Raw genomic sequence first — 25,041 nt, 5'->3', positions numbered from 1 at the left:
TTTATTACCAGTGTAGAGATTGTCCATGACTCGTGAGAGACAAAGTCTCAAGTTGGTCATGAAGCCCCTCCTTCAACAATGGCAGCAAACAAAATAATATGCTGTGTGCATCTGCATATATGATTTATGCGACAACAGTTTTTCATGTTTATTTGTTTTATCGAAAGGTATTTAAAAAAAATAGGATTCAAGGGTTTAGATTTGTGCAATTAGGTAAAATTCCTCCTGACTATAAGGAGTTATTTCCTTGTGTAAATTATTACATGCAGTCTGTGAGAAACTAATCAGTGTTTTCTCATGTCAATGTTGCTGTTCTGTGGTAATGAACTAGAATTATGTGAAATTGGCACTGTAATAAATGTATGTTTATTAGTACAGTTGCTTTAAATTACATATATTATTGGGCCATGTTTGTTTTCCCTGCCATGGCATCCACATATGCATGTGTGTGTGTGTATGTAGGTCTATATATAGGATAAAGTACCCTGTGTCATACATTATAAGGATATTTCAAGTCACAGAGGATTTCCATAGCCATATAGAGGAATAAACCCGAAGGCCAAGTTACTTTTTAAGGTTATGGCATATCCTTAAGTACGCCAAGGGGTACTTTATCCCATATAATTCATGGTTGCACCATTACCTTTCCCACAAGTTACTTGAAACCTTGGTGCGTAACTCGTTCATATAAATGAGAATGAAGAATACAAATAAAACATCTAGAACAAAAGTAAACCCATCACAAACCTGTTGGATATGTGTTGCAAACAGATATGAGAAACAATGCAATACAAGTCAGTTTATAAAAAAAAGCTGCAGTTGCTTGGAATGTGTAGAAACATGCAGAAAGATTCTAGCTTTTCTCATAAATGTTTTTGATGTAGTTTTCTCATGGTCAGAGTCAGTCTGGAAAAAATAAATACTTTCCTTTAGCAGTTTTTACTGTAACAGTTTTCTTTGATCATTAAACTCACTTTAGATAGTGAAGGGATTATGAAGGGAACCATTTAAATTATTGCAGAGTGTTACATTTTCAGTTGGACTTTTGAGGACTGGAAATTGACTACCCTAGTAAATGTACCAAGGAACTGCCCCAATCTCATTTCTTGCTACCCTTCTACATGTCACCCTTGTGGACGTCCTTCCGGTCCTTTGGTGCAGTCTTTATGGCTCTGACCTCCATTACAGGGTAAGGTCTCAGTGTGCCTTGTGATTAAAGGGCCTCAATGTCCATGGTACCTCATCATTGATAGCCCTCTCATTGCCATTTTCTCCATTACTGATGGTTTACTCAGCATCAAGGGTTCTCGATGTTAAGAGTCTTTATGCAAGATCCTAATAGTAGAGAAGCTCCATAGGGTTACGTTCTTCACCCCCAAAAGTATGCTTTTTTGATCTGATCTCAAGAGAGAGCCTCAACAATACTCTGACCTCAAAGGGCTTCTTTATTGATACTACTTTGACTTTGTCCGGCTCCTCTCCAGTTCTTAAGTCCAGAGAAATTTTTGACTACCATGTTGGAAGACACTCATGGTCCAGAGTACCATTGATCAATTTTCATATCAGAAAAAAACCCTAATTGGCAGCTATTCACTTCATGAGTCCAGTTTAGACTTGAATTCCTTTTGTCACTGAGATTAGGGAGAGGGATATGCGTGCCTGTTTGTGTGTTACTGTAAGTGCATTTGAGTAAGTGTGTCACCCTGCTCCGACACAAGTGCAACCAAGCCGGGTTGGAGTACCACTTCTGCGGGAGTCGTACTTGAAGCGAAAGCACAGACACAGAAGACACCTGCCTCCAGGACCTCCTCCGACTTTACGCTCGGATGGCACTGAGACAAGGCTTCCGAGCCAGATGGCTCCGCTCAACGGCATCAAGTCCTAACCGATGCAAAGACACCGAGCATCCTCGCCCACACTTGAAGCCGGTTCTGAAGGCACCACAGAACCTGGCATCAAAGATCCCTTCGACACTGAAGGTTTCGCCGACAACAGGATCCAAGGAATCCTCAGCTCTGCAGCAACTCCAGGAGTAGCTCGAAGCTAGGCAGAAGTGTCCTCATCCACCTTGTCACAGGGAAGATCTTGGCAAAGCAACCTCCACTGAAGCCTTCAGATGCTACCTAACATGATAATGGTCTCCTGTTCACACCCCTGAAAACACAGAGCGCCTAACCTTCGCTTCCAAATACTCACAGACCCTGGGCAAAGCACTATGGATGAATTGGTTGCAGATCTTTGCCTACACTTTACTTCCTAACCCACTCATTCCAAATGTGGAGAAGAAAAAGCAACAAACATCGCACCTCTCATCCGGAGGGCTCCCTCCTGGGCCAGGCATCCCTGGTAGTCCAAGCTCCTAGAAATGACCATCAACCCCCACAAGAAGCTCCTTCTGATGCCGGGCCTTCTCTCAGAGACGAGGCCAGATACGATGCCCAGACAGCTCAACGTAGTAATCTTGCACCTGAGGTCTTGGAATTTACCCTAGGAATGCATGACCATTCTGCAGGAAGTGCATAGGTCCACTTAACGGGCCTGGTATGCCACAAAGTGGGAAGATTTGTTCCTACTGCATTTTCAAAGACCTGATCCGCCTAAAGCTTATTTCCAGGACATTATCTGCTGTTTTCTACATCTGCAGAAGTCAGGCCTCGCATACACATTAGTACGCCTACATCTGGCTACAGTTGTAGCCTATATGCAAAACAAAGAACTTTTATCCTTTTTTTAGGAATCCAGTAATCCAAACTTTCATGGAGGGCTTTACGATGAACACACCTTTTTAAGTACCTCCTGCTCCTGTGTAGAACTTTAATGTAGTCCTCCTGGGAACACCCTTTGATCCTGTACATTTATGCTCCCTACAGGTCCTTTCCTTGAAGGTGGATTTCCTTGTGGCCATATATTCCCTCTGACGCACTAGTGAGCTGCAAACCCATGCTACAAGAGCCTTTAATTAAGGTTCACAAAGATAGCGTAGTTATCCGATAGAGACTACTAGCCGCAGATTCCTTAACGTAGAATTACCCCCAGGCGTGAGACTGGATCCGGAAAACTTTTCTGCCACAGCATCTCTGCGCGCTGGGGGGACGGCACCACGTGACTCGTCCCTCCGCCCCCCTCCGCGCTGACGTCGTCCACGCTGGTGACGTCAGCGAGGATACATGAGTCCCACCCCGGCGCGCCTACACCAGTTTTTCTCTTTCTGCGTGCAACTCGGATCCGGATTACTGTCTTAAATTCTTTTACGCTTTGGCGTTTAGTGGAACGGTGTGCGAATGCCTTAGGGTTTCCAAGACGTGTACCTCCTGTGCACGTCCCATGCCGGTGACTGACCCTCATCCGATTTGCATGTGGTGCCTGGGTGAGCACCACGACTCAGAGAGCTGTGACGACTGCCAACACCTTGAGCCCAAATCGCGGCGGGCGCGCTTATCCAGGTCGGTGTCGTCCCAGCGTCCGTCCCCTACCTCGGAGGCAAAGAGCCGCCGGCTTCGTCTACGGAATCGCCGCGGCCCTTTGGGTATGGCTCACCGGCTGGTAGGTCTTTCAGTGTGTCTCCGAGGCCTTGTCCTCCTTCCGCGGTGGTTGCCGACTCCCACCGGGACAGGTGCCCCTGCGACGAGGGCCCAAATTTGGCCCCTCCTGTGGCGTCTGTGGATCCCTTGCCTTAAGCTGGGACTTCCGCGGCTCCGCCAGCGGCTCCAGCCCCGAAGGTTTCGGCTTCAGGTCGTAGGAGGATGGCGTCGCCTGGGTGTAGTCCTTCTGGGCTTCCCTCGTCTGCGCCTAGCATCCCTGCCTCGCCACAAATCCCTATGGGGCTCCCTATGGTGTCGCAGGTGATCGCCAGGACTCCGGGCTTGGCCCTGAGTCCCCTTCGATCCTCTAAGCAGGCTGGTTGCCTCACCAGAGGTCAAGCCGGCGCCGTTTCGGCACCGGGGGCCTTCCTCCCCGGCTCCGGTGGAGTCGCGGGTGGAGGCCGGGCCGCACCTTCCCGAATCACTCTCGGTCCTCGGCGCGGGTGGCGGCCATGTCTGAAGTCAAGCCGGCGCCGTTTTGGCGACGCACCATCTCCGGTTTGGCATCAGCCTCGCCCCATTCCCCTGGAGAGCACGTGCTGGCAGGAGTCGGCCCGGCGCCACGGAGGCCCATTTTGGCGCCGATGGCTGACTCCACGGAGCAGCGCCGGTGTCTGGTTCTGGATTCGTCTCCTGAGGCCCCTTCTTCTCCTGAGGTCCGTCACCTGTTGGTGTGTTCCTCCCCGGAGACAAGGCGCTGTGTAGTGCCTTTTCACTTGCATCTTCCAGGGAAGGCTCTTCGCCGTCCCCACGGCCTAAATCCTCGAACCCTTCTTTCTGTGGTTCGCGGCTGGCTTCTCCTACGACATCTCCGCCTTTCCCTTAGGCCCCTCATGTTCCCCATTCCTCTGTGGATCCTCCTACATGCTGGGGCTGGCCGCTTTCCTCTGGACTTGGGGATGGGCAGCTCAGTCTGCAACCGTAACCCACAGAGGAATTACTTTCACCTCCGCGGCGCCCTACTGAGGCTAGTGTTGCCTTTGTTTGGGCAATTTCCACGGCTGCTGGTATTCTGAGGATGGGTGAACCTGTCACCCCGTTTCTTACAGACAACCTCTTAGAGATTCTCACCCAGGGCTTTGGTGGACGGGAGTTGTTCCTTCCCTTTGAAGCGTCACTTCATAATTCTCTTATGGAGGCTTGGGGGTGCCCTGCCACTGGCGATCCGGTGCCTCAGGCTCTACTGCACCGTCATCGTCCTGCTCCGCACGACCCGGTCTGTCTTTCTTTCCATCCTTCTACTCAAGGCGCTCTACTGCGCAATGCCTTTCCGTGTTTGCCTGTAGTGCGGTTTCCTCCGTCTCGGGAAGCCCAGTGGTTAGATTCATGGGGGCGTAATGCTTTTGCTTCTTCCAGTGCTGCCTTGAGGGCGCTTAACACCTTGTCTGTGTTGACCAGGGCTACTTCTGGCCTGTGGTATTCTGTGGAGTCCCTTCTTTCTCATGTCTCTCACGAGAGGGCCCGTGCTGATCTGCGGGGCCATGTGTTGAACGGCAGAGAGTTGGGCGCGTTTATTCTTCGTGCACCTTTGGATGTTGACAATGCTGTTGGCTGTGCTATGGCCACTTCTGTGGCTCTCTTCGCCATGCTTGGCTACGCGATGCTGTTTTCCCTGAAAGTATTGGAGAGCGCCTGGTCGACCTCCCTTTTGACTGGGTCCTGTTGTTTAATACTCATGCAGACTCCGCCATTCAGCATCTTCTTGCGGGGCTCCCTCCTCCTCCTCCTCCTCAGTAGGTTGGTCTGCTGATCCACCAGGGCTTGGTGGGAGAAGTTATCCCACTTGCTCCTGATACTTGTTTTTTGGACGGGTGTTACACTTTCTCTGAGGGATACTGTGACCTCGGGGGTCCTTGGTTGGCCCGCTCTTCAGTTGGCTGCTGGTTCAGCCCCTTTTTGGTACAAATGTGTTTTCTGGCTGACTACTAAGCCGTCTGTGGTTTCTGCTGCAGGTCTATGATTTTGTCCTCTGATGCGGGATTGTTTTTTCCCTAAGAGTGGTTCCCATGCTTTCTTGGGACGTGTCCTGCCCTATGTGGGGTATGTGTAGCTATCGTATAGATATGTCTTATGCGGGGAAGGTGTAGCTTCCCCCTGGCGGTTTCATCGCCCTTCCGGGTGTTTTGCCCTTGCCTACTGTTTGGTCTTGGCCTCTGTCTGGGGCTTCTGCAGGCATAGTTTCCTGTGTTTGACGGCCTGGTCTACTTGTTACTCCTCTCATCTTCTAGCTGCTCTCACTACATAGTGGACCGGTTCTGTCTGGGGCGGTCCCTTTTAGGGGTCGTTCGGGACGGTTTACTAGCCCTCACCTTGTTCTGAGCCCGACGTGTCCGGGCCTTTAGTTTCGTGGCGTTGTCAGCAGCTGGCTGCCCCCGACTGCTCTTCTGTTCTCTGGCCGGCGACCTTGGCGCCGCCTGGTCAACACCACATATCTTTTCCAAGCACTACTGTGTGGACATCCTCGATCGCCAGCAGGCTTTCATTGGCCACACAGTTTTGAGGACTTTGTTCCAGACATCTGCATCATCCACACATAAGAAACTGGTTATTGGATGATATTGCTTTACATTCTAAGCAGAGCGCCTGTCTACAGCCAGATGTGCTACAAATGGAAAAATCACTTACCCTTTGAGAATCTCTCTGTAGTGTGTAGTGTTTTATTTTCACATGCTTCCATCCACCTCCCTGGAAGTTTGTGTTGATTGCTGATCTCTTTTATTTCCACTTAGTTGATGCTGCACAATACACTACATACACATTCTCACCTGCTTGGCAAAACACAATCTAAGATAAAGTGAGTGCCCATGTGCGTTGTATAGTCAGGTAGGAGATTTTTTGAGGAAACACAATTAACAAACATCCGACCTCCACAACAGATGGCAGGAGTATGCAGAGCATGTGAATCTAGAGCACTAGATGCTACGAACAGATGCTTACAGGGTAAGAAGCATTTTCTATACATACAATATACTTACATGGGTTTCAGTCAGCCTCTTCATCCATTGGTCTTTTGTTGTGTCAATCACGTTTGTCTTCTGACCACTGCAGCCTGTAAGCATCAGACAATGACGGAGCACACTTAAGCCATTGACTAGCTTCACTGTGATTGACAACATTCTGCTCTTTCCCAAGAGCATATCCAGACACAAAGTAGTTCCTTTTAGTGCCACAACCTACTATGGTAATGTGTGTTTTTTGAGAAACAATTTTTTTTTGCCTTTAGTTATTTTTTATTAATATATTAGGGGGTGCATGGGCAGCTCTCCTAACAATAAAGTTTTACCAAAACAAGGGCATTAACAAAGCCAAAATGCTATCAGCCATTCTCAGACCTTTTGGCTTTAACAGTGCTTGTTCTGTTAATTCCTAAGGACTCCTCTCGCCTCTATGCTCCAGTTGATTCACCCCGAGCTTTCAAAAAAGACCTGGAAAGCTACTATTTGGTTTCTACTTCTTCCTATGCATATCCTTTACACAGCCTCACAGCAACTTTAAACTGTTTTATACAGAGGTGTGTGAAATGTGCTCTCCTTTGACTAATATATTTATACTTAATCTTGAATTGGTCTGCATTTGTTGACTGCAAATCATTTATCTACTCTTTTCTGGCAAACCATATTTTCTCACGCTTAGGGTGGATATAACTCATTGACTAGTGTCTACATTATACATAATAAAACATCTCTAAAATAAGACCTTAGTGGTGCGGTAATAAATTTTGATCCTACTACACATACTGGATGTTTCCTAAACCGCTGGTTAAGGACAAAATTGCATACTGAAAATATAAATACTAAGTCTTCTGAGCTGTGCCTTATTTATTCTATAATTGCAGTTTGGAGAAGAATCTAATTTGGGTTCATTCTGAATGGTAGGCCGACATATCCTTCTCATTCAAAGATTCATGGCTGGCTCTCACATAGCTCAGCACTCCTTTTGACTTTCATCTCTCGTAGGAAGAGAGGGCCTTACTTTTATGCTTACTGTTTGTTCACTAAGATGAAACGATCGAGAGGGAAAAGTTAGCTCCACTTAATTCTGTTATTCATCCTGCGCATTTTCGAAACATTTATACACAATCCTTACTTCTCAGATAAAGTGAAGGAAAGGAAACAGATTTGTACATTTTTAGATTTTTCATCCCTCACTCAAATGGTTGTGCACCTTCATAACCTTTGCGTAGCAGAGCAATTTTTACTCTAAATGAAGATGTATACCAATTTACTTTCATTGTTTATCTTTTAGAAGAGTAAGGGGCAGTGCTAATCTGTATGATTTAAGGTTGTTTTTCAATATTTAATCACATTTATGCTTTTACATGTATTTCTTTTAATTGGAGAGTTTTTCAGTTAATTGAAAAACGTACAAACTGAGCATTTATAAATTCATTGAAAATAACCATAATGGAGATTTTGTATTATATGGAGGTAATGCACTCTTTTCATTCAGTACTGGTTTACTTTCCTTGTCACAAGACAAAGTCAGCTTGAGTCTGATTGGTCACAGCATCTTTAGATAGTGTTTGATTTAACACAGAACAATGGTGCTCAAAATAAATGCGAGAAGACCATGTTAATCCTTCTTTAACCAGTGATAAAGTCTTCTTTAATTTCTTTTTTGATCAACGATCTCTGTGCTGCCATTCTTTAGGAAAACGTTGCCCAGGTGTGAACAATAGCGCATCATTTGTCACAGAAGACTTTATTTTGCAATAACCCTGATAAATTTAATTGTGTATGCTATGTAATTGTATTGATAGCTTTGTTTCTAATTAGGGCTCTCTAACAACCATACAGTTATCGGCTTACCTTCAGGCGCTTTTGATTGATTCCAATTTTCCGGTTTTGGGATGAAGCTGATACTCGATAGACCTTGCACTTTATTGTATCTTAAAATGTACCCGCATTTTTCCAAATGTGTTCAAAAGCAGCTTAAATGTGTGTGGTTTTATTTCCAATGTGCAAGCTTACTTTAACTGCTTTTCAAGGCTTGGATAAGTTAAAATAATTCAGTTTCCATAGATTATGCTTAATGGCATGGCCCAGCTTTAACAGGATTTGAAGTGATGCCGTGGTTTGTGAAGTAACAATCTAATGAGCTCCTGAGATGATTCTCTATCCTAAACACATGCATGGTTTTTCCTCATTCAGCTGCAGTGGTAGTAACTCCTGCGCGAAATCTGAGGCCTATCTCTGCTCCTGCAATTGCACAGAGACATGTAATAGATCCTATCCATTCCATTTCGACTGATGCAAATGAAGTTTTGGTGTCCAGAGTGGTTAAAGAAGCTGTAGAAGTGAAACAGGAGGAGAAGGCATCTGAACGAATCAATCCTGAGTTAACAGATGTGAAGGTACAGTCTTCTTCTGTGGGACTAACACATGTCAATGTTGTACCCTAGTGTGAGGTTTCTCGTTTGCTCATCTTTGTCAGATTCTACATTGTTTAGTTGCAACTGTTGCTTGGCACATACATCACCCAGAGACAACTAGATTTAAAGAAAATACATAATGATATTTTTTTCCAGCTGGCAACTGCATTATTCATTTCTGCTTGCAAACCAACATCAGTTCTCCCTGTGCTTGTTCTGGAGTGGTCCCTAATTTGATCTGCATACTCCTGTCCTGCAGGGTCATGCAACCTGCACTGGAACTTCTATCTAGTAAGGTATCAATTAGAAACACCTTCGTTTGTAGAAGCTGAAGAGGGGACACATTTTCATAACTTCCCTTAGTGGGAGGCCGTTGCCAAACTTCATTTAATCTTCTTTGTAAGAAGCTTTTTGTGTTATGGCTGTTGTCGAGAATAATTTTCAGTTAGTTGTGAAGGATGGCAAGCAAGCAAGGACTAATTATACCACAGTCATCATAAATGTGCTTTCGCCTAAGTTTGTATCAAATGTTGATGTAGCTTTTCATGCATTAATGTCCATGTCACAGCAAAGACCCCTACGTACATTTTTTAAGCCAGCCTCTTTACATTTACTGTTTCACCTCTGGATCTCTCTATATTCATTGTTGTATCGCACAGGACCTACATAGATATTCCACTTTGTTTATTAAAGATTATTTTAAATATTCTACATCAAGTACCTTCTTTTGCATGCAAAGCAGGAATAGTTTCAGAGGTGTAAGCAAAGCTTGCATTTTCACAGTGGACAGTGACCTGTTAATGCTTTGTCAGGTTTGCCTAGTAGAAGCTTTGCAAAAGATAAAGCAACGGGGGCGTGGCCAAGGCGACAATGCGGTGAGACGTGCTCCGGATGAGCTCCCGCTGCACGCCGCTGTTATAGGCGATTTAGGCGGAGCCAGGGCACTTACCTGCCACCCGGCGAAGTGTTGGGGACCTGCTGACTTCGGCGCTGCAGGGGACGAGGTGCGTGAGACCCCGGGAGGCTCCGGGGGACGTCTGGCGGCGACAGCACGGCCGTCCAGTCGGGGTGGCCGCCATCTTGAGCCCTGTGCTCTGGGGCTTTGATTGCGGCGCAGGCGGCGAGTGGGTGGCCCTCCAGGCACCGAAGTGCTCTTCAGGCGAGAGACTGCCCATAGCGATGACTCGACTGCGGGGTGAGAGGAGTCCTGGCCCCTCCTGCACGGCGGTGACTACCTGGCTGGGGCTGCCTGGAGGTCCCGAGCGGAGCCTGCCATTTTCTCCCGCCTGCGGCTTGTGCTGCCCTCTGGCTGCCGGTGAGGTCCGATGAGGCCGCATCTTTTGGCGGGTGCTGTGCCTGGGGTCCCAGTGAAGATGGGGCTCTGGTGCTGAGGGGGGCCCCTGCCGGAGCCCCCGCGAGGACCTGCTGATTTCTGCCCCGTCTACCGTCTGGCGGCGGTAGACGGCTGAACCCACAGGCAGCCTGGCCGGCGGTGTCCTCCGGGCAGTGTGGAGCGGAGCAGCTGCCTTTCCCCCCTCTTGTAGCGGACAGAAGTGGCATCGGAGCGGTGCTGGTGGGGCCGTCTTGGGAGCAGCACCTGAGGAGCGACTCCCCCACGTGGAGCGGCTGGTATACGAGGGAGACGGAGGCACTGTGGTCCGCCATTTTGACCGCCCGGGACCTGGAGATATGGCCTGGTGACGGCGGCTTGGCCGTTTGAGGGACCCTGGGATATATGCGCGCCTGAACCCCTGCTGCTCACTGGGGGTTGTCAGGCGGCACGGAGAGTCGCCGGTTGCAGGGGTGGTAAATGACCCCGCTGCCCCATTGCCAGGGACACGAGCTTGAGAGGAGTCGGCCGCCGGGGTGTGAGGCGCAGACCGGTAAGCGGAGGGAAAGCGAAAGCGCGGCCTGCCCGCCCCCCGTCCTTGCGCTTGTGAAGCTGCGCGGTCAGCCGGATGGATGGAAATGCGTTACCCTGGTGAGGAGTGAAAGCTGTGACCCGCCATCTTGAGTCTCGGAGGTGCGGGCCTGGGCGCCAGAGGGCTCCTGTAAAGCGGACGGCGCCCTTCCTCCGACTAGTGAGAGGATCTGTAGTGCGGAGTGGAGCGCGGCCTGCAGTGGAACCGGCGAGGAAGCCGCTCGGGGTTTGAGGAGCTGGGTCCCTGCGAGTGGTGGCCCGAGCTGGACGACTCCCCCCGTGGCGGACGACCATCGACCTACAGGCTCTTGAGCGGCCTGTGGTGAGTGCGGCTCCCTGGGGGCCCCACTCAGCGGTGGAGAGGCCTGAGCCGGCGGACACCTGCTGCTGCAGAGACTGGACCTCCGAGGCGCCACCGGCCCTGGGTGTGAGCAGGTACTGTGATGGCCATTCCAGGTGAGAAGAGTGGCCCCTGGGAGCCGAGGGGTGGTGGACAGTGCAAATAGCCCTTTCCCATTGACTCTGTGGGACTACCTGGGGCAATCTGGTGGCTGGAACAAGGGCCTCAGGGTCGAGTGGACATTTGATTGTAGACTGTGCCTAACCTCATTTTTGTGACACCCTGACCCTCTTGGCGGGCGGCTGGGCAGTAGGGTGCTAGAGGTGGTTTCTGGAGAGGTCCCTTAGGGCATAGCTGTGAGTTCCTTGTAAATAGACACGGGAGGGTGCCGACCTCGACCTGGTCGCACTTGTGAGGGGTACGGCTGGTGCTCTTTCCTTCTGGGGTGGTCGCTGGCCGGACTCCCCCTCTGGCCTCACACCCTCCGGGCTCTGGCAGTGACGCTAGTGTCCCTGTGTTGTAGGCTGGGCACTGCAGGTGGAGGGGAGGAATTGTTGGACTGGTGTGTGGTGGGAGGTGCGGGAGCTGAACCCGACCCTAGCTTCGACCTCTGCACGGCCCTCTATACCCCAATTTGGCATCTACGACGCAGCGAGGAGTGCCTGTGACCCTTGGTTTCAGGCGGTTGTCATTAGCAATGACGCGCTCCAACAAAGGGGGCAAAGCTGACTCGTCAGCAGCCCCCAAGGACAACACTGTCGTAGCGATGTGGGGAAAGACTGGGGCGACAGCTGGCGGGGAAGGGTCATCGCGAGCTACTGAGGAGTCCCCGCCGGTCACTCAGGCATTCATGTCCACCTTCATGTCCGAATTGAAAATGGAGATTGGATCGCTGCGGACTGAAGTGCACACGTGTGTGAAGGAGCTGCGGAAGGAGGTCACGGAGCTTGGAGACCGTGTAGACGGGTTGGAGCGGACGATGGATGCGCGCACGGAGGACCAGGAACACCTATGGCAGCGCCTAGCGACCCTCGAGGAGCAGAACATCAAGCTCCAAGTGAAGCAGGAGGACTTGGAGAACAGGAGTCGCCGCAACAACCTCCGTATCCGGGGAATTCCTCTCGGGGAAGAGGGGGAAGACGCCATGGGATACGTGATGCAGCTCCTCCATGAGATCTGGGGGGACGAAAAGGCTTCTCCACCGGCACTGGATCGGGCGCACCGAGTGTCCGCTCCGGCGGGCAGATCAGGACTCCTACCAGACATACTAACGCGGGTCCATTTCTTCACCGAGAAAGAGGCAATCTGGAAAGCCGCGCGGGATAAGCCGGACCTCCGATACCGAGGCCACAAAATCCATATTTTCCAGGACCTGGCGCCCAACACCCTGAAGAGGAGACGAGCGTTCCGGCCGGTGACTATCAATGGGGTCACCCGTTCGCTCTGATATTCCAGTGGGAATCCAAGCGGAGAGTCATACTGACCTACACAGAAGCGGCGCAACTCATCCGACTGCAGACGACTCCGCCAGCGAGCCCGACACGTCTCATAAGCGGGAGAAGAAGGCCGCAGCGCCCTCGTGGACCACTGTGCGCCGACAGCACCGTCCGACGTTGAGCAATCGCCCTCACAGGCCAAGCAGGATATCATTGCTCATATTCGATCCCTTGAGGGGGACAAAGAGGACCATGGTGAGCGCTCCCCAACACCTTGACTTGCGACATGCTAGCGCTCCACTTTTCCTAGTACTAGGGGGCTCTACGCCTGGGCTTCGTGCTGTCTCACATTACACCCTGGCTCCTGATGTGCAGGGCGGGGTGCACGTGGGAGCTCCTTGAATACAGAATTTCTAAGACTGTCACAACCCCCCCTCTTTGACTGTCCCTCAGGGAGTTACATCCCAGAGAGCGTCCAAACCTGTGGGTGTAGGATGCTCTGTACCGGGGACAGTACAGTGAGGCCCTGTTGGTCGCAGTTGTTGTTTATTGCTAAGTGGCCTCTCTGGCTGCTCTTTGCTTTTTCTCCTTTTCTCTACTTTTCCTGTTTCCTACTATTCTACGCTCTCTCTTCTCTCTCTTTCCTGGAGGGTGCTGGGTGGAGACGTCGGTTGATGGGCTGGGGTGGGGTGATGCGGTTGCGTGGCTGTAGTGCGCGTGAGATACGCGGGATGTGTGCTGTGCGATTGTGGCCGGGTGGCGATCAGAATCAGATATGGCAGTAAATGCTCCTAGTCCTTTGAAGGTCCTGACGCTTAACGTGAAGGGCCTTAACTCACCTAATAAGCGTAAGCAGGTTTGGCAATATCTCCTACGGCGACACCCTGACATCATATTTCTCCAAGAAATGCACCTCATGCAGGCTGATACTGTGCGCATGGCTCACCCCAAATATCCGCTTCAGTTTTGGGCTGCAGCTGACACCAAGACAGCGGGAGTGGCAATCTTGTGCAGGGCTGGCATCAGGCAGGGGGGCGGCAGACCCTACCGGGGTGGCGATGGATGATTTCTTCGCGTGGAGGTAGAAGTTGGGCGCCGCCACATCACGCTGTGCAATGTATATGCCCCTAATCAGGCGCAGGACCGTTACCTTCGAGACCTCCTAGGGGGACAGATACCGCAGACCGGCTCCTCACTCATTGTGGGCGAGACTTCAATTTAGTATGGAATTCTAAGATAGACCGGAGTGAGAACTCCTCTAGTGGCACAGGGGCAATGTCGGCGACTCTGCGCAAGCAGTTGACGGACTTTGGGCTGTTCGACGCCTGGCGGTACTTTGCCCCGGATAAGCGAGGGTACTCATACTACTCGCATGTCCATAGATCCTACTCTCGCATAGACTACTTATTTGTTACTAGGGATCTCCTCTGCGACACGGTGGAGGTCGATATGTCTGACATCTCCCTCTCTGATCACGCCCACGTTGAGTTATTGCTGCAGGACCCGGCAGCGTACCCTGCCCGGGAACGGAGGTGGTGCCTCCCGCCGAGTATTCGGCGGGACGCGGCGGAATTGGAAGACATTAGGGGAGCCATTGTCTCCTACTTTGAGAATAATGACCTCCCTGAAACACCCTTCCCGGTGGTCTGGGACGCCTTCAAGGCTACCATACGGGGCCATATCACTTCCCTCTCGATTGCAAGGGCGCGCGAAGCACGTGCACTGGAAGATAAACTTGTGGGAGATTTGAGGGCGGCGGAAACGCAGGATCAGGGCCACTCTACTCGGCACACGAGACGGCACCTAGCTAATCTTAGAGGACAGCTCAGGCTGATGCGCACAAATAGGGCGGAGAAATCCCTCCTGGCACTGAAACAGAGGTATTTTGAGGGGGGGGACAAAGTGGGGAAGCTGCTGGCGCGGAGGCTGAGGGCCCGAGCCGCGAAAGAGCATATAGCGAATGTTCAACTGTCCGATGGGACCAGGGTGGTGGCGGCAAGGGATAAGTGTCGAGCTTTTCGGGACTATTATAGGCCGTTGTACATGGAAGAGAAGCCACCTTCGGAGCTGGTGTAGGAAGTACTGGGGTGCTACGGGGGTGCGACAATGCATCCGCAGGAGCAGATCATGCCAGAGGAGATAGCTGCGGCGATCCGCGAGCTCCCCTTGGGGAAACCGCCAGGGCCTGACGGGCTTCCAATATCCTTCTATCGCATGTATCAAGCACAGCTAGGCCCCTGCCTTTTACGCCTGTTTAACTCCTTTACCGAGGAGATGGGTCCGTCCCTTGATATGGGGCTGGCAGAATTTGCCTTGATCCCAAAACCTGGGAAAGACCCCTCACTGTGCACGTCGTACCGACCGATTGCACTTCTGAACTCGGACTTTAAGATTTACACCAAATTATTAGCGAAGCAAATGGGTCCTCACATGCCGAGCTTGATCGATCCTGATCAGGTGGGCTTCATCCACGGGCGTCAGGGAGCGGACAACGTCCGCAGGGTTGCCCACCTGGTGGGGAAGGCCCACCACTGGAGGATCCCAGCCTGTCTTCTCTCGCTAGACGCGGAGAAGGCGTTTGACCGGGTGGACTGGTCCTTCCTCAGGGCGGTACTGTGCAGGGTGGAGTTCGGCCTGAAGATGATTGCCAGGATCATGGCCCCATATATTGCGCCACGGGCCAGGATAAGGGTCAACGGGCAGCTCTCGGAGCTGATCAACATTGGAAGGGGCACCAGGCAAGGCTGTCCGCTCTCGCCCCTATTATTCGCCCTCGCAGTTGAGCCTCTGGCGGATAGGATACGGAGGGACCCCAATATCCACGGTATTCCTCTAGGCGGCCAAGACAATAAGGTAGCGCTCTTTGCAAACTACCTTATCCTTGCACTCACGCCGCCCCGAGAATCCCTGCCGGCAGTACATACTGCACTGTGCCTTTTTGAGAGGGCTTCTGGCCTGAAAATTAACCACAGCAAGTCCTGGGTACTCAGCCTCACTATTCCGCAATCGGACATCTCCTCCTTGGAGCAACTAGCCCCTTATAAATGGTCGACCCAGCACATCCGGTATCTGGGCCTGACGTTGACCCCCTCGTTGGACGGCTGGACGCAAGCCAACTGGAAAGATTATCGGCGATCGATCCTTGAGGACCTGAGGCGGTGGAGACCGCTTGTGCCATCCTGGCTGGGCAGAATCAACGCTGTCAAGATGTCCATCCTGCCCAAAATCCTGTATCTATTTCAATGTAAAAATAATCATAATGAGGATTATGACAAATTTTCTCTTAAAATAGATGGTCTTCAAAAATTATTTGTAGATGCTCCAGAGAATTTATTGACAAGGGTAACAGCCATTGAAAACATTTTGAGGAAAGGCACAACTGATTATCTTGATAATGCTACAACAAATTCACTGATTCTAGTTGCAGGTTCAAGTAAGGATTCTTTGCCCCCCCACACCCCTCAGGTTGTCCATTTAACTAGTAGAGCTCCTAATACTGAGCCATACGCCAATCAAGGTTCCTTAAAGCGCCATAACAATGGACAAACAATGTTAGGTCATAGTCAATTGATAGCATCTACAAGTAAAAGGACTGGCCATAGCCATAACTCTGTAGGGGTAATCTCCCAACCAGATCCCAGAATAAATCCGACCATAGGTCGCCCCCGTCTAATTAAGCAAGATGAGGCGGGCACTAGGCTGGATCTGCCTCCGGGAGCCACTCCATACACTATTGTCTTGACGAACGTTCCTCAAATTTTATCACAGTCATACGAAACGTGGGCAGAGCTAAGAAATTAGGCTCTTTTTTGGCTCGGTAACAAAACCGGGCTAACAGAGATTCTATTTCAAGAATTTAAATGGCCAGAAGAGTTGGGTGGGTGGGCAGAAGGGCTAAAATACTCCCAGGTGACTGCATCGTTTTGACCTTTAGGACACCACAATTGACATGAGCTTCTCTCGAGACTGGGTAATGACTGTGTTATGACCAGGGACATTAATGTTTTACAACTTAGCTACTTTTATCCACCTCTGAATCGTACGCTGTCATACCCAAAAGTGAGGGGTTCTCCTTTATTTCCGTTGTACCCACCTGGCATACCCACAAACAGATTTGGTATACTCCCCTCACTAGAAAATATTGACTGATTGGCTATTTTGGGTAGTCGAGTAGACCTAAATGTAGCTGAAGCAAAGACAACCATTGCTCTGAAACCAACCCAGTGTGACTTTGTGGAACTTCCTATCAAAATTACAAGTGTTACAAACAATGCAAATAGCCCCTGTTCCCCTCGTCATACTAGGCCACAGCTGACGACAATACCGTATAGATCTGGGTAGTGATAGCACTATACTGAATATTCAAGAGAAGTGAAGGAATGATAAAAATATCTTTGTCCCAGCCCACAATCCTAGGTTATTGGATGATTATTACACTGGTGCAACCACGGATAAAATCAGAAAGGGGATAGTAACCAGTGAGAGGGCAGTAGAGGTTTATGCACAATCCTATTTTGGAATGTGGCAGGTCTGCATGCTAAACTCTCCAATCCTTCTTGGATCGACTTTGTGGAAGCGTATGACCTACTATGCTTTCTGGAAACCTCGGTGGATAGCGCGTTGCATATCAAAGGCTATAAATCATACCATATAGTCACGGGAGGAAAAAGGGAGGTTAATGTCTGTTTCGTACAGATTGATTGTTAAAAACTAGATTGTACAGCTCAAATTCCCACTACCAGTTATTAAAATTGCACACTGACAACAAACATTGTACTGTACTTCTGAATTTCTATAATAACTGCTCAAAACAACAGGCAGATGTGGTTTTAAGAACGCTACAGAAGGAATTACATAACGTGCAAATGGAGATTTACAAGGATATCTGAACAATCTGGGGAGAGGACTTTAACACAGCATTATGCCCTCATTCGGAAAGCGGTAATTGTGGTCTAATAACAGAGGATGGGATGGATGTCACTCACACTTCATTTGGGGATCAATTCAGTACCATCAAGTATTCTGCAGATATGGGTTTTACCAATGAATTATGCTCACCTCCAGTACCGTTTAGCCTTACTTTTCATGGACGGGGGTTGTGTACCACTATCGATTATGTCCTAGTGTTTAATAGATATTCAAGTAGACTAAGCAATTTTATAACTCACAACGTTGCTTTTAGTGACCACTTTCCTATTAGCATTATTCTAGAATTACCAATTAACGTGTCAGTTAGAAAAGTTAATACTAAACATCTTGTACAGGACATTGCGATTTGATAAATGTAATGGATACACTATGAAATGGTCTGGAATAGATTCTTTATCGTTTATCAAGACACTTTTAACGCATTGGGAATCTGAATTCGCAGTTTGTCTAGACGAGACCGCTGCTGACTCGGATATTCTTAATTCTTGTCTAAGCATATCATCGGTGATTAAGAAAAACGTATTGGTTGAATGTAAAAAAAAACACATTGCTAAGACGGTCTGGTTTGATACTGCTCGAACGCCCATGTAGCTTTGAAAAAAGTTTTACAAAAACCTGTTAAAGACCAGGCTGAAATAAAGTTGGCCAGAAAGGCGTATAGAACCTCTCAAAGACCGCAAGGAGACCAAGTATTAGTGAAGACCAATGGGTGACACATTTTTCCAAGCTATATTCCTTTAGTGATAGTGATATCTGTCAACATGATTTTGGAAATCAGCCTCTAAATTTCCTCCCCATAGACATTGGTTTCACTGTGGAGGAAATTATAGATGCAATTAACGCAAGCAAGGGAAGGAAATCTCACGGGCCTGATAGTGTTCCTATGGATTTATATAAAATCTAATCCTTTTCTATGGAGCACACTCTTAACGTCCGTTTTAAAAGCCTGCTGTAAGCAGGGATTTATCACCACATGGTCTGAGTCCATTCTCGTACCCATTTTAAAAAAACTGAGATCACAATGACCAGGTATGTTACAGATCAATTTCACTTCTGGATGCGTATGTGACAGTGGCCGGCCGAATTATTTTAAATAGATTTCAGACATGGGCTGATGAGATGGGTATAATTACGGAATGCAATACGGTTTGCAACAAAGTTTAGGTATGATTGAACAAGGCCTAAGTTTAAATTTAATCTGGGGCAAATTCATACAAGCCAAACGCGGAAATCTATTCTTGCCGTTTGTCGACTTCAGTTCGGCATTCGACTGCGTTAGCCACCCCAAGCTTTGGTGCATCCTAGGTTGTATGGGTGTGGACTCCCAACTTAACTTTTTAAGGCAACTTTTTAAGGCAACCAAGATGCGCAGGCCAGTGTTCGATATGGCAGTGCAGGGGAGTGTAGTTACAAATTCCCTGTTAGAAAGGGGGTAAGGCAAGGGTGTGTGCTAGCCCCCTTTCTTTTTACTCTGTACATAAACGGCTTGGGTACAGTATTAACCACGGAATGTCAGGATACCCCTCGAATCGGTAACCGTCCAATCGCAGCGTTATTATATGTGGACGATGCCGTCCTACTATCCCGCACACAAATAGGGCTGCAAAGAGTTGTCACTAGCTTTGCTACTTTTATGTCAAATCTGGACCTCCAGGTTAATATTACTAAAACCTATGTAATGAAATGCGGCAAGAACAGCGTAAAGTGTCGATGTTTTCATTAATAACTAAAAGCTGGAATTTGCCAATTATTTTTCATACCTGGGAATTGTTTTCGAAAAAAGGGGTTCGTGGGTAAACGCTATAACAGCGAGGTAACTATTATTCGCAAAATCTTCGTCTGCTTTGGTGAATTTTGCTAGGAAGCTGGGAAAACAACCTATTGTTGAAGTGATAAAAATTTATAACGCTAAATGTATTTCAACAGCCATATATGGAGGCGGGATTTGGAGCATTGCAGATGTGCAACCTTTATAGTGAGTGGAGAACGTATTTTTAAGGTATGTTCTAGCGGTCCCTAACAGTACGGCTACGTGCATCTGCCATGCAGAACTTGGAATGCCATATTTATCAAATATAATCAAAATACAGCCGGTCTTATTATGGCACAAGGTTTGTTCTATTCCCTCCACTTGCCTCAATCGTGACGTGATAAACGACTGTCTTAAACTGCAAGGGGAGTCACGTATACCATGGCTTAATTATGTTAACATTTTTGTGGCTGACTTGGTATGCCCAGCATACTTTTCTAACCTGACTAGCATTGCTATAGTTCCAAGGAAAGTCTTGAAGACTACCTGCATGGATTTCCTGGGGAATAACAGACTATCTCGAGAAATAATCAAATTGTCTGTTAGAGAGAATCAATTGTTATTAATACAACATGGGATTCAATCCTCTCTTGCAAGTGTGAAGGGGAGTTACGATAGGATGTTGCTAACTCGCTTCCACTTTGGCAGTTTTTATAGAATGATTGCGTTTCCTAATATGAACGACTGGTCCGACTTCTAGATCTGTGTCCTTGTAACGACATTTCCTCTCAGTCCACTATACATGCTTTATTTTTCTGCAAATTTTATGATTTCTTGCATAAAAGATGGATTTTGCCAATATTGAAGAGGATGGGGTTGAGACAATGTCGTCCTGCCTTTTTTAAACTACAACTTTTGGATGAAGACATTTTTATTGATTGCCTAGCAAAATACTTGAAGGGTGTTATTAGAACTAGGAAATCAATGTCATCTCCCTAGTTTTAATTACTACAAGATTTTGTTTTAATTCCTGTATTTGTATGGTTTTTAAAATATTTTGATGTGATGAATTTAATTTATCAACGTGTTTCATATTTTCAATGAAAATGCAACATATCAATTTTATCTTTTTATGTATTCTGCTTTAATGATTTAAGTGTTTAAATTGAATAAAGCTTGTTTTGAATTTGAACTTGAGTAGTTGCTATATAATTGGCATACTTTGTGAAATGGTACTAAAAGATCCTATTTACAATAAGGCTCTGAGCTTCAAGGTGACCACCTCTTTTCCACCATCAGAAACAGACTCTTGAAGGAGGAATCCGAGCCATATCCCACCCACCCCCTTGCAACCACTGTGCCTTGTCTGATCTCACGATGCCCTTTCCTCTGCAGTTCCTGAGGCTGCTGTACCTTTGAAATGCGGAACAGTGATTTAGTTACATGGAAAATGGAATGCAGCCATTTCACTTGCTTTTCAAAACCCGGCAACTTTGTGTTGTTTTTAAAAAAAAATTTAGGCAACTTCATTGCTTATATGTGTGCTAATTCATGTGCATAAAGAGATGTGTAGATTCCATGTTACAGTTATACGTTATTATAAGACTTTCAAAGGATCATGTGAAAACAGTTTCACTTGCTGTGGGAGAACATTGCTTCTTCGATTAAGGCCAGCATGATACTACTATGGCACATTTCATGCAGATATTGACACACCAACAGTCATAATAGGGCATGGGGTCATGCCTCAAGGGGTGTGGGCCTTTCAGCAATTATTCAGTGGCTCTGTAAAATATTTGCACAACTTTTCTACTCAAACCTGCTGTGAGCATGCACCAAGTTTCCTATTTTGTGGAACTACTGTGTAGGAGTTCTCTTTTGATTTTTTTTTCCAATCACAGCTTCACACACGGATAGGACAGGAAGTGTTTCAAATGTGCACTTTGGGGATTTCCCAAGCACACCTTTAAACAAGCATTTGCAATGCAATAGGTCTTGCATTTACACGAGTTTGAGCTATTGGCATTGTAAATGACAATACCTTTTTATTTATGTTTTGATTTTTAAAACCTAAATAAACGGCATTGTTATTTACAATGCAAATAGCTGACACTCTCACAAAAAAGCAACACCTATAGCATTACAAATGCTTGTTCTTATTTCCCTTCAGTTTTCTTTGTTTTTAACGTGATTATGAAAAAGTTTTTCTGAAACCTCATTGTAATAATTATATTTTAAGGCAAGGGCCACTGTGGTGAAATGTCAAATGAAAACAGTGATTAGTTCTTGAACGTCTCGGATTTAATTTGCAAGAAAGTCAATAGTTAAGTAAGGATACTTCTGCACCAAAAAAGGGAACTTGGCAATACTACTCCATGCACACTACTCTGTTTTAAACCAAGGAACACCCAATTGCCCGCAGCCAGAGCTTGACCAGACGTCTATTTAATGCCAAGAGAATCCGATCATCACGTGAGCAACTTAACTTAAAAGTAAAGAAAGCAACAAGAAGTAAAAATTACAAACATCTTACTCTTTTTTTTTTATTTAGGATGGTCTATTACTCTTCTGAACTAAACAAACTCAATATGCCATTTTTCATCAACACAAGTAGCTGCCACAAAATCCGTGTCTAGAGGGTTGATAAAAAAAATTACCAAAACATTGATGCAAGGCTACTAACGGCATTGTGAGATCCCCACAAGTTTCTCCGCCACCAGTCAATGCCCTATTTAGAGACTGTCCGATGTGCTTATGAGCTGACCTTTGATTTGGTCCAAGCACGACAAGTGAGATTTAATACTGCATATGTCGACCCTAAAATGGCACATGTGCTGATGTTAGGTTAGAAAAATTCATCTAGAGCTCGTTCACCCAGGAGTTCCATGGCGCTGAGAGGGACAGGAGGCAGGTGAATTAGAAGAGAGCCACCATTCGTGGGAAAGCTGTGCATAGCCACGGTTTCAGGATTTTTCTGAATCCTAGGTAGTTCGGCTCATGGCGAAATTCCATTGGAAGGGAATTCCACAGAGAGCCGTCAAGGGCAGAAAATCTTCTGCCTCCTTCTCTTTGTCTGCGGAAACGCATTCTAGTAAGAATAGGCACGCTGAGATCTCAAGGCACCTGGCAGGTTATGCCTTTTAATTCTGGATTGCAAATGCAACAAGGTCTAAAATGCATACTTGGTCACCAGGTTCATGATCCCTAGTACAGTGGCAAAAGAACACTGGAGATAAAGGACCCCTTTTGATAAAATTAGGGTCACACAACTTATAATTGCTGTCAACGGATTTCTACCTTCCTTGTAAATTTTGGAGGTAAAAGTTTTGCCCATCTTAGACTACTACTTTAAGAAATGGGCTATTTACCTTGAATTTATTATTTGCATTATAACCAGACTATCCAACACAGTAACACTGGATTGTACCGACAGACTGAAACAGTAACTTACACATTCAATCACAATTAAAAACTGTTTTTAAAAACTTGTGGCCTGGCGCAGAGAAAAATGTTCCCCTGAGCTCTAACTCTGTCTCCTCAGTCCTGCATCATCGTCTCCAAAATGAGCCAGATGCAGAAAGCACACTCCAACTACATAGAAAAGTGCTCCGGAGCAGCTGGGGAAGACGGCACAGGCTGCAAAATCGACCCCTGATGCCTCCACTCTGCAGGAACAATGCAACCAAGAAACAGGCTCTCTTCAGCGTACAGCATGGTCGCTTCTATACCCGTAATATGGCGAGGCCTCAACTTAAGATCCAACGAGATCGCCCAGGACGGGACAAATACCATATCAATCCTCCAATTGCCAGCCTCTCTACAAGCGATATGAACTGAGTAATTCTACCATTGCTGCAATTTTAGCAGTGATACAAGCAGGTAATAATCAATTAAGATGACCGCATCCCCGTAATTATACATACCACCCCGAAACTACACCTTTGCTCATGCAGGGGTTCCACGATCTTAGAAGTGGCACAATTTTAAATCAGCCGCTACTGCTTCCGACTCCGCTGAAATAGCATGACCTGAAAATGGGATGATTGTGACAGCATGGCCGCTTCCTGTTCAACTAGCTTTAAGGGAGCCTGCATTTTGTAAACCAGTGGTGCGCGCATACCACAGAGGAGCGGGGGAGGGAGCGCGGCAGCGAGGCGAACGTGCGCTGCTGTGTGTGCTATACACGGACGGGAATGGGCGTTGCAAAGGCGGGACAAGCGCCCGCCTTTGCCCAATCGTGTGCCTTTAAAAAAAAAAAGACATGCGAAAGCCAATGCCTGCCGGCGAAAGCTTGATCACACGCACAAGCGTGTGGTCAGCTTTCAAAACCCCCTTACAAGAGGTCTCGCGCTGCGCGGGTAGTGCTGCGCACTGCAACGCTAGGTGCGAGACCTAAAAATGTGTCCCTTTGGTGAAGCCAATTGGGCTTGACGTTATGGGAAATGTGAGTCTGTTTCTTTGGGCAAATAGCAGAAACAAAACATCCCCACACCTTTCTCAATCACTGCCATCACCTACTTTTTGGGGTGCAATACCTTGAAAAAGAGGTGCAAAGGGTTGGCGATTGTCACAATAGGATTCCTTTCTACTGTATTCCGGACAACTATTGAATCTCTCTTTGACTTGTGTAACCAGGGGCGTAGCTTTAATTGGTGCAGTGGTATTGGGGCCCAGAGGCCTACCGGGCTACTGAACCCAGAATACTTGCTGTTTTCACATTTGAAACAGCAGTCAAGGGCCATTTCCTTTCTTCATAACACACTTGCTGCGCTTCTGCGTGTAACACAGAAATGGTGAGATTCATAAAGGTTCTTTCAAGGAGAACGCACTCTAAAACAATTCCAGCTCCAAATTACTTCTTTTTGGGTCCCATTTATTTATCATACGATGGAAAACAGCAGTAATTAGTTATCAACCCCCATGATCGTGTTTCTTTTTCTTGTCTTCATGACTCGCACTCCCTTTAATAAATGAGGTAATGCCATCTACATTTACAAGTTTGGGGCGAGGCTTAGTGTTTTCTAGACTGAAGCGCTGCCCCGGTCCACACAGTAAATCTTTGAAGTATGTGTCACTTTGTTGGAGACTCCAGGAAGTTACAGTGGGAGGGAAAGCTAACGCCCTGAATGAAACCTTTCACCTTGGCTACGAGTCCTTGGAAAGTAAGGGACCCTCTGCACTGTTCTGAGATCAAGATGCGCGACTCGAGACAAACCATGTAGGGGCAAACTAAAACAAGAGCTTCAATGGAAATACTTTGAAATAAACTATTATACTAAATCGGCAGTACAGACATATGAACGCAAAAGCGGTATTCAACTTGCAGATCTTAAATGCTGCGTGACAAACCACGCTGAAGCAAAATAAAACAACTCGGAGCGGAAGTGCACGGAACAGAACAGGCGCCCTCAGAATGCCTTTGTCTACAACTAACAAACGAAAGGCGCGACCACCATTTATCCAGAAGAGGCGTGCCGCCCTGGTTAAATAAAATACGCTTAGCGGGAGAGTGTGCCTGCAACAGTAGACAGGAGCAAGCCCTTTAATAAAATAGCGCTCCGAGGCTGTAATTAAAACAATCAATCAATCAATCAGTCATTTATAAAGCGCGCTACATACCCGTGATGGTCTCAAGGTGCTGGGGGGGTGGGGGGGCTGCTGCTACTGGTCGAAGAGCCAGGTCTTGAGAAGTCGTCTGAAGACTAGAAGGTTC

General features: G+C 47.5%; 1 protein-coding gene across 6 annotated transcripts in view; it reads left to right on the top strand.

The window, feature by feature from the left end:
- LOC144823747 (protein 4.1-like) overlaps window positions 1-25,041 on the top strand; it is a 960,864-nt gene that overhangs the window by 727,318 nt on the left and 208,505 nt on the right. For all 6 annotated transcript variants that reach the window (XM_078682548.1, XM_078682547.1, XM_078682545.1 and 3 more), the window contains one exon: window positions 8,732-8,934. In XM_078682548.1, coding sequence (XP_078538674.1) covers window positions 8,732-8,934 — 203 coding nt within the window. The remainder of the gene's footprint in view (window positions 1-8,731; window positions 8,935-25,041) is intronic.

Source organism: Lissotriton helveticus, chromosome 3_1 (assembly GCF_964261635.1).
Source record: "Lissotriton helveticus chromosome 3_1, aLisHel1.1, whole genome shotgun sequence".
In the NCBI taxonomy this organism is placed as follows: Eukaryota; Metazoa; Chordata; class Amphibia; order Caudata; family Salamandridae; genus Lissotriton; species Lissotriton helveticus.
This window is presented reverse-complemented; position numbering and strand designations above follow the sequence as displayed.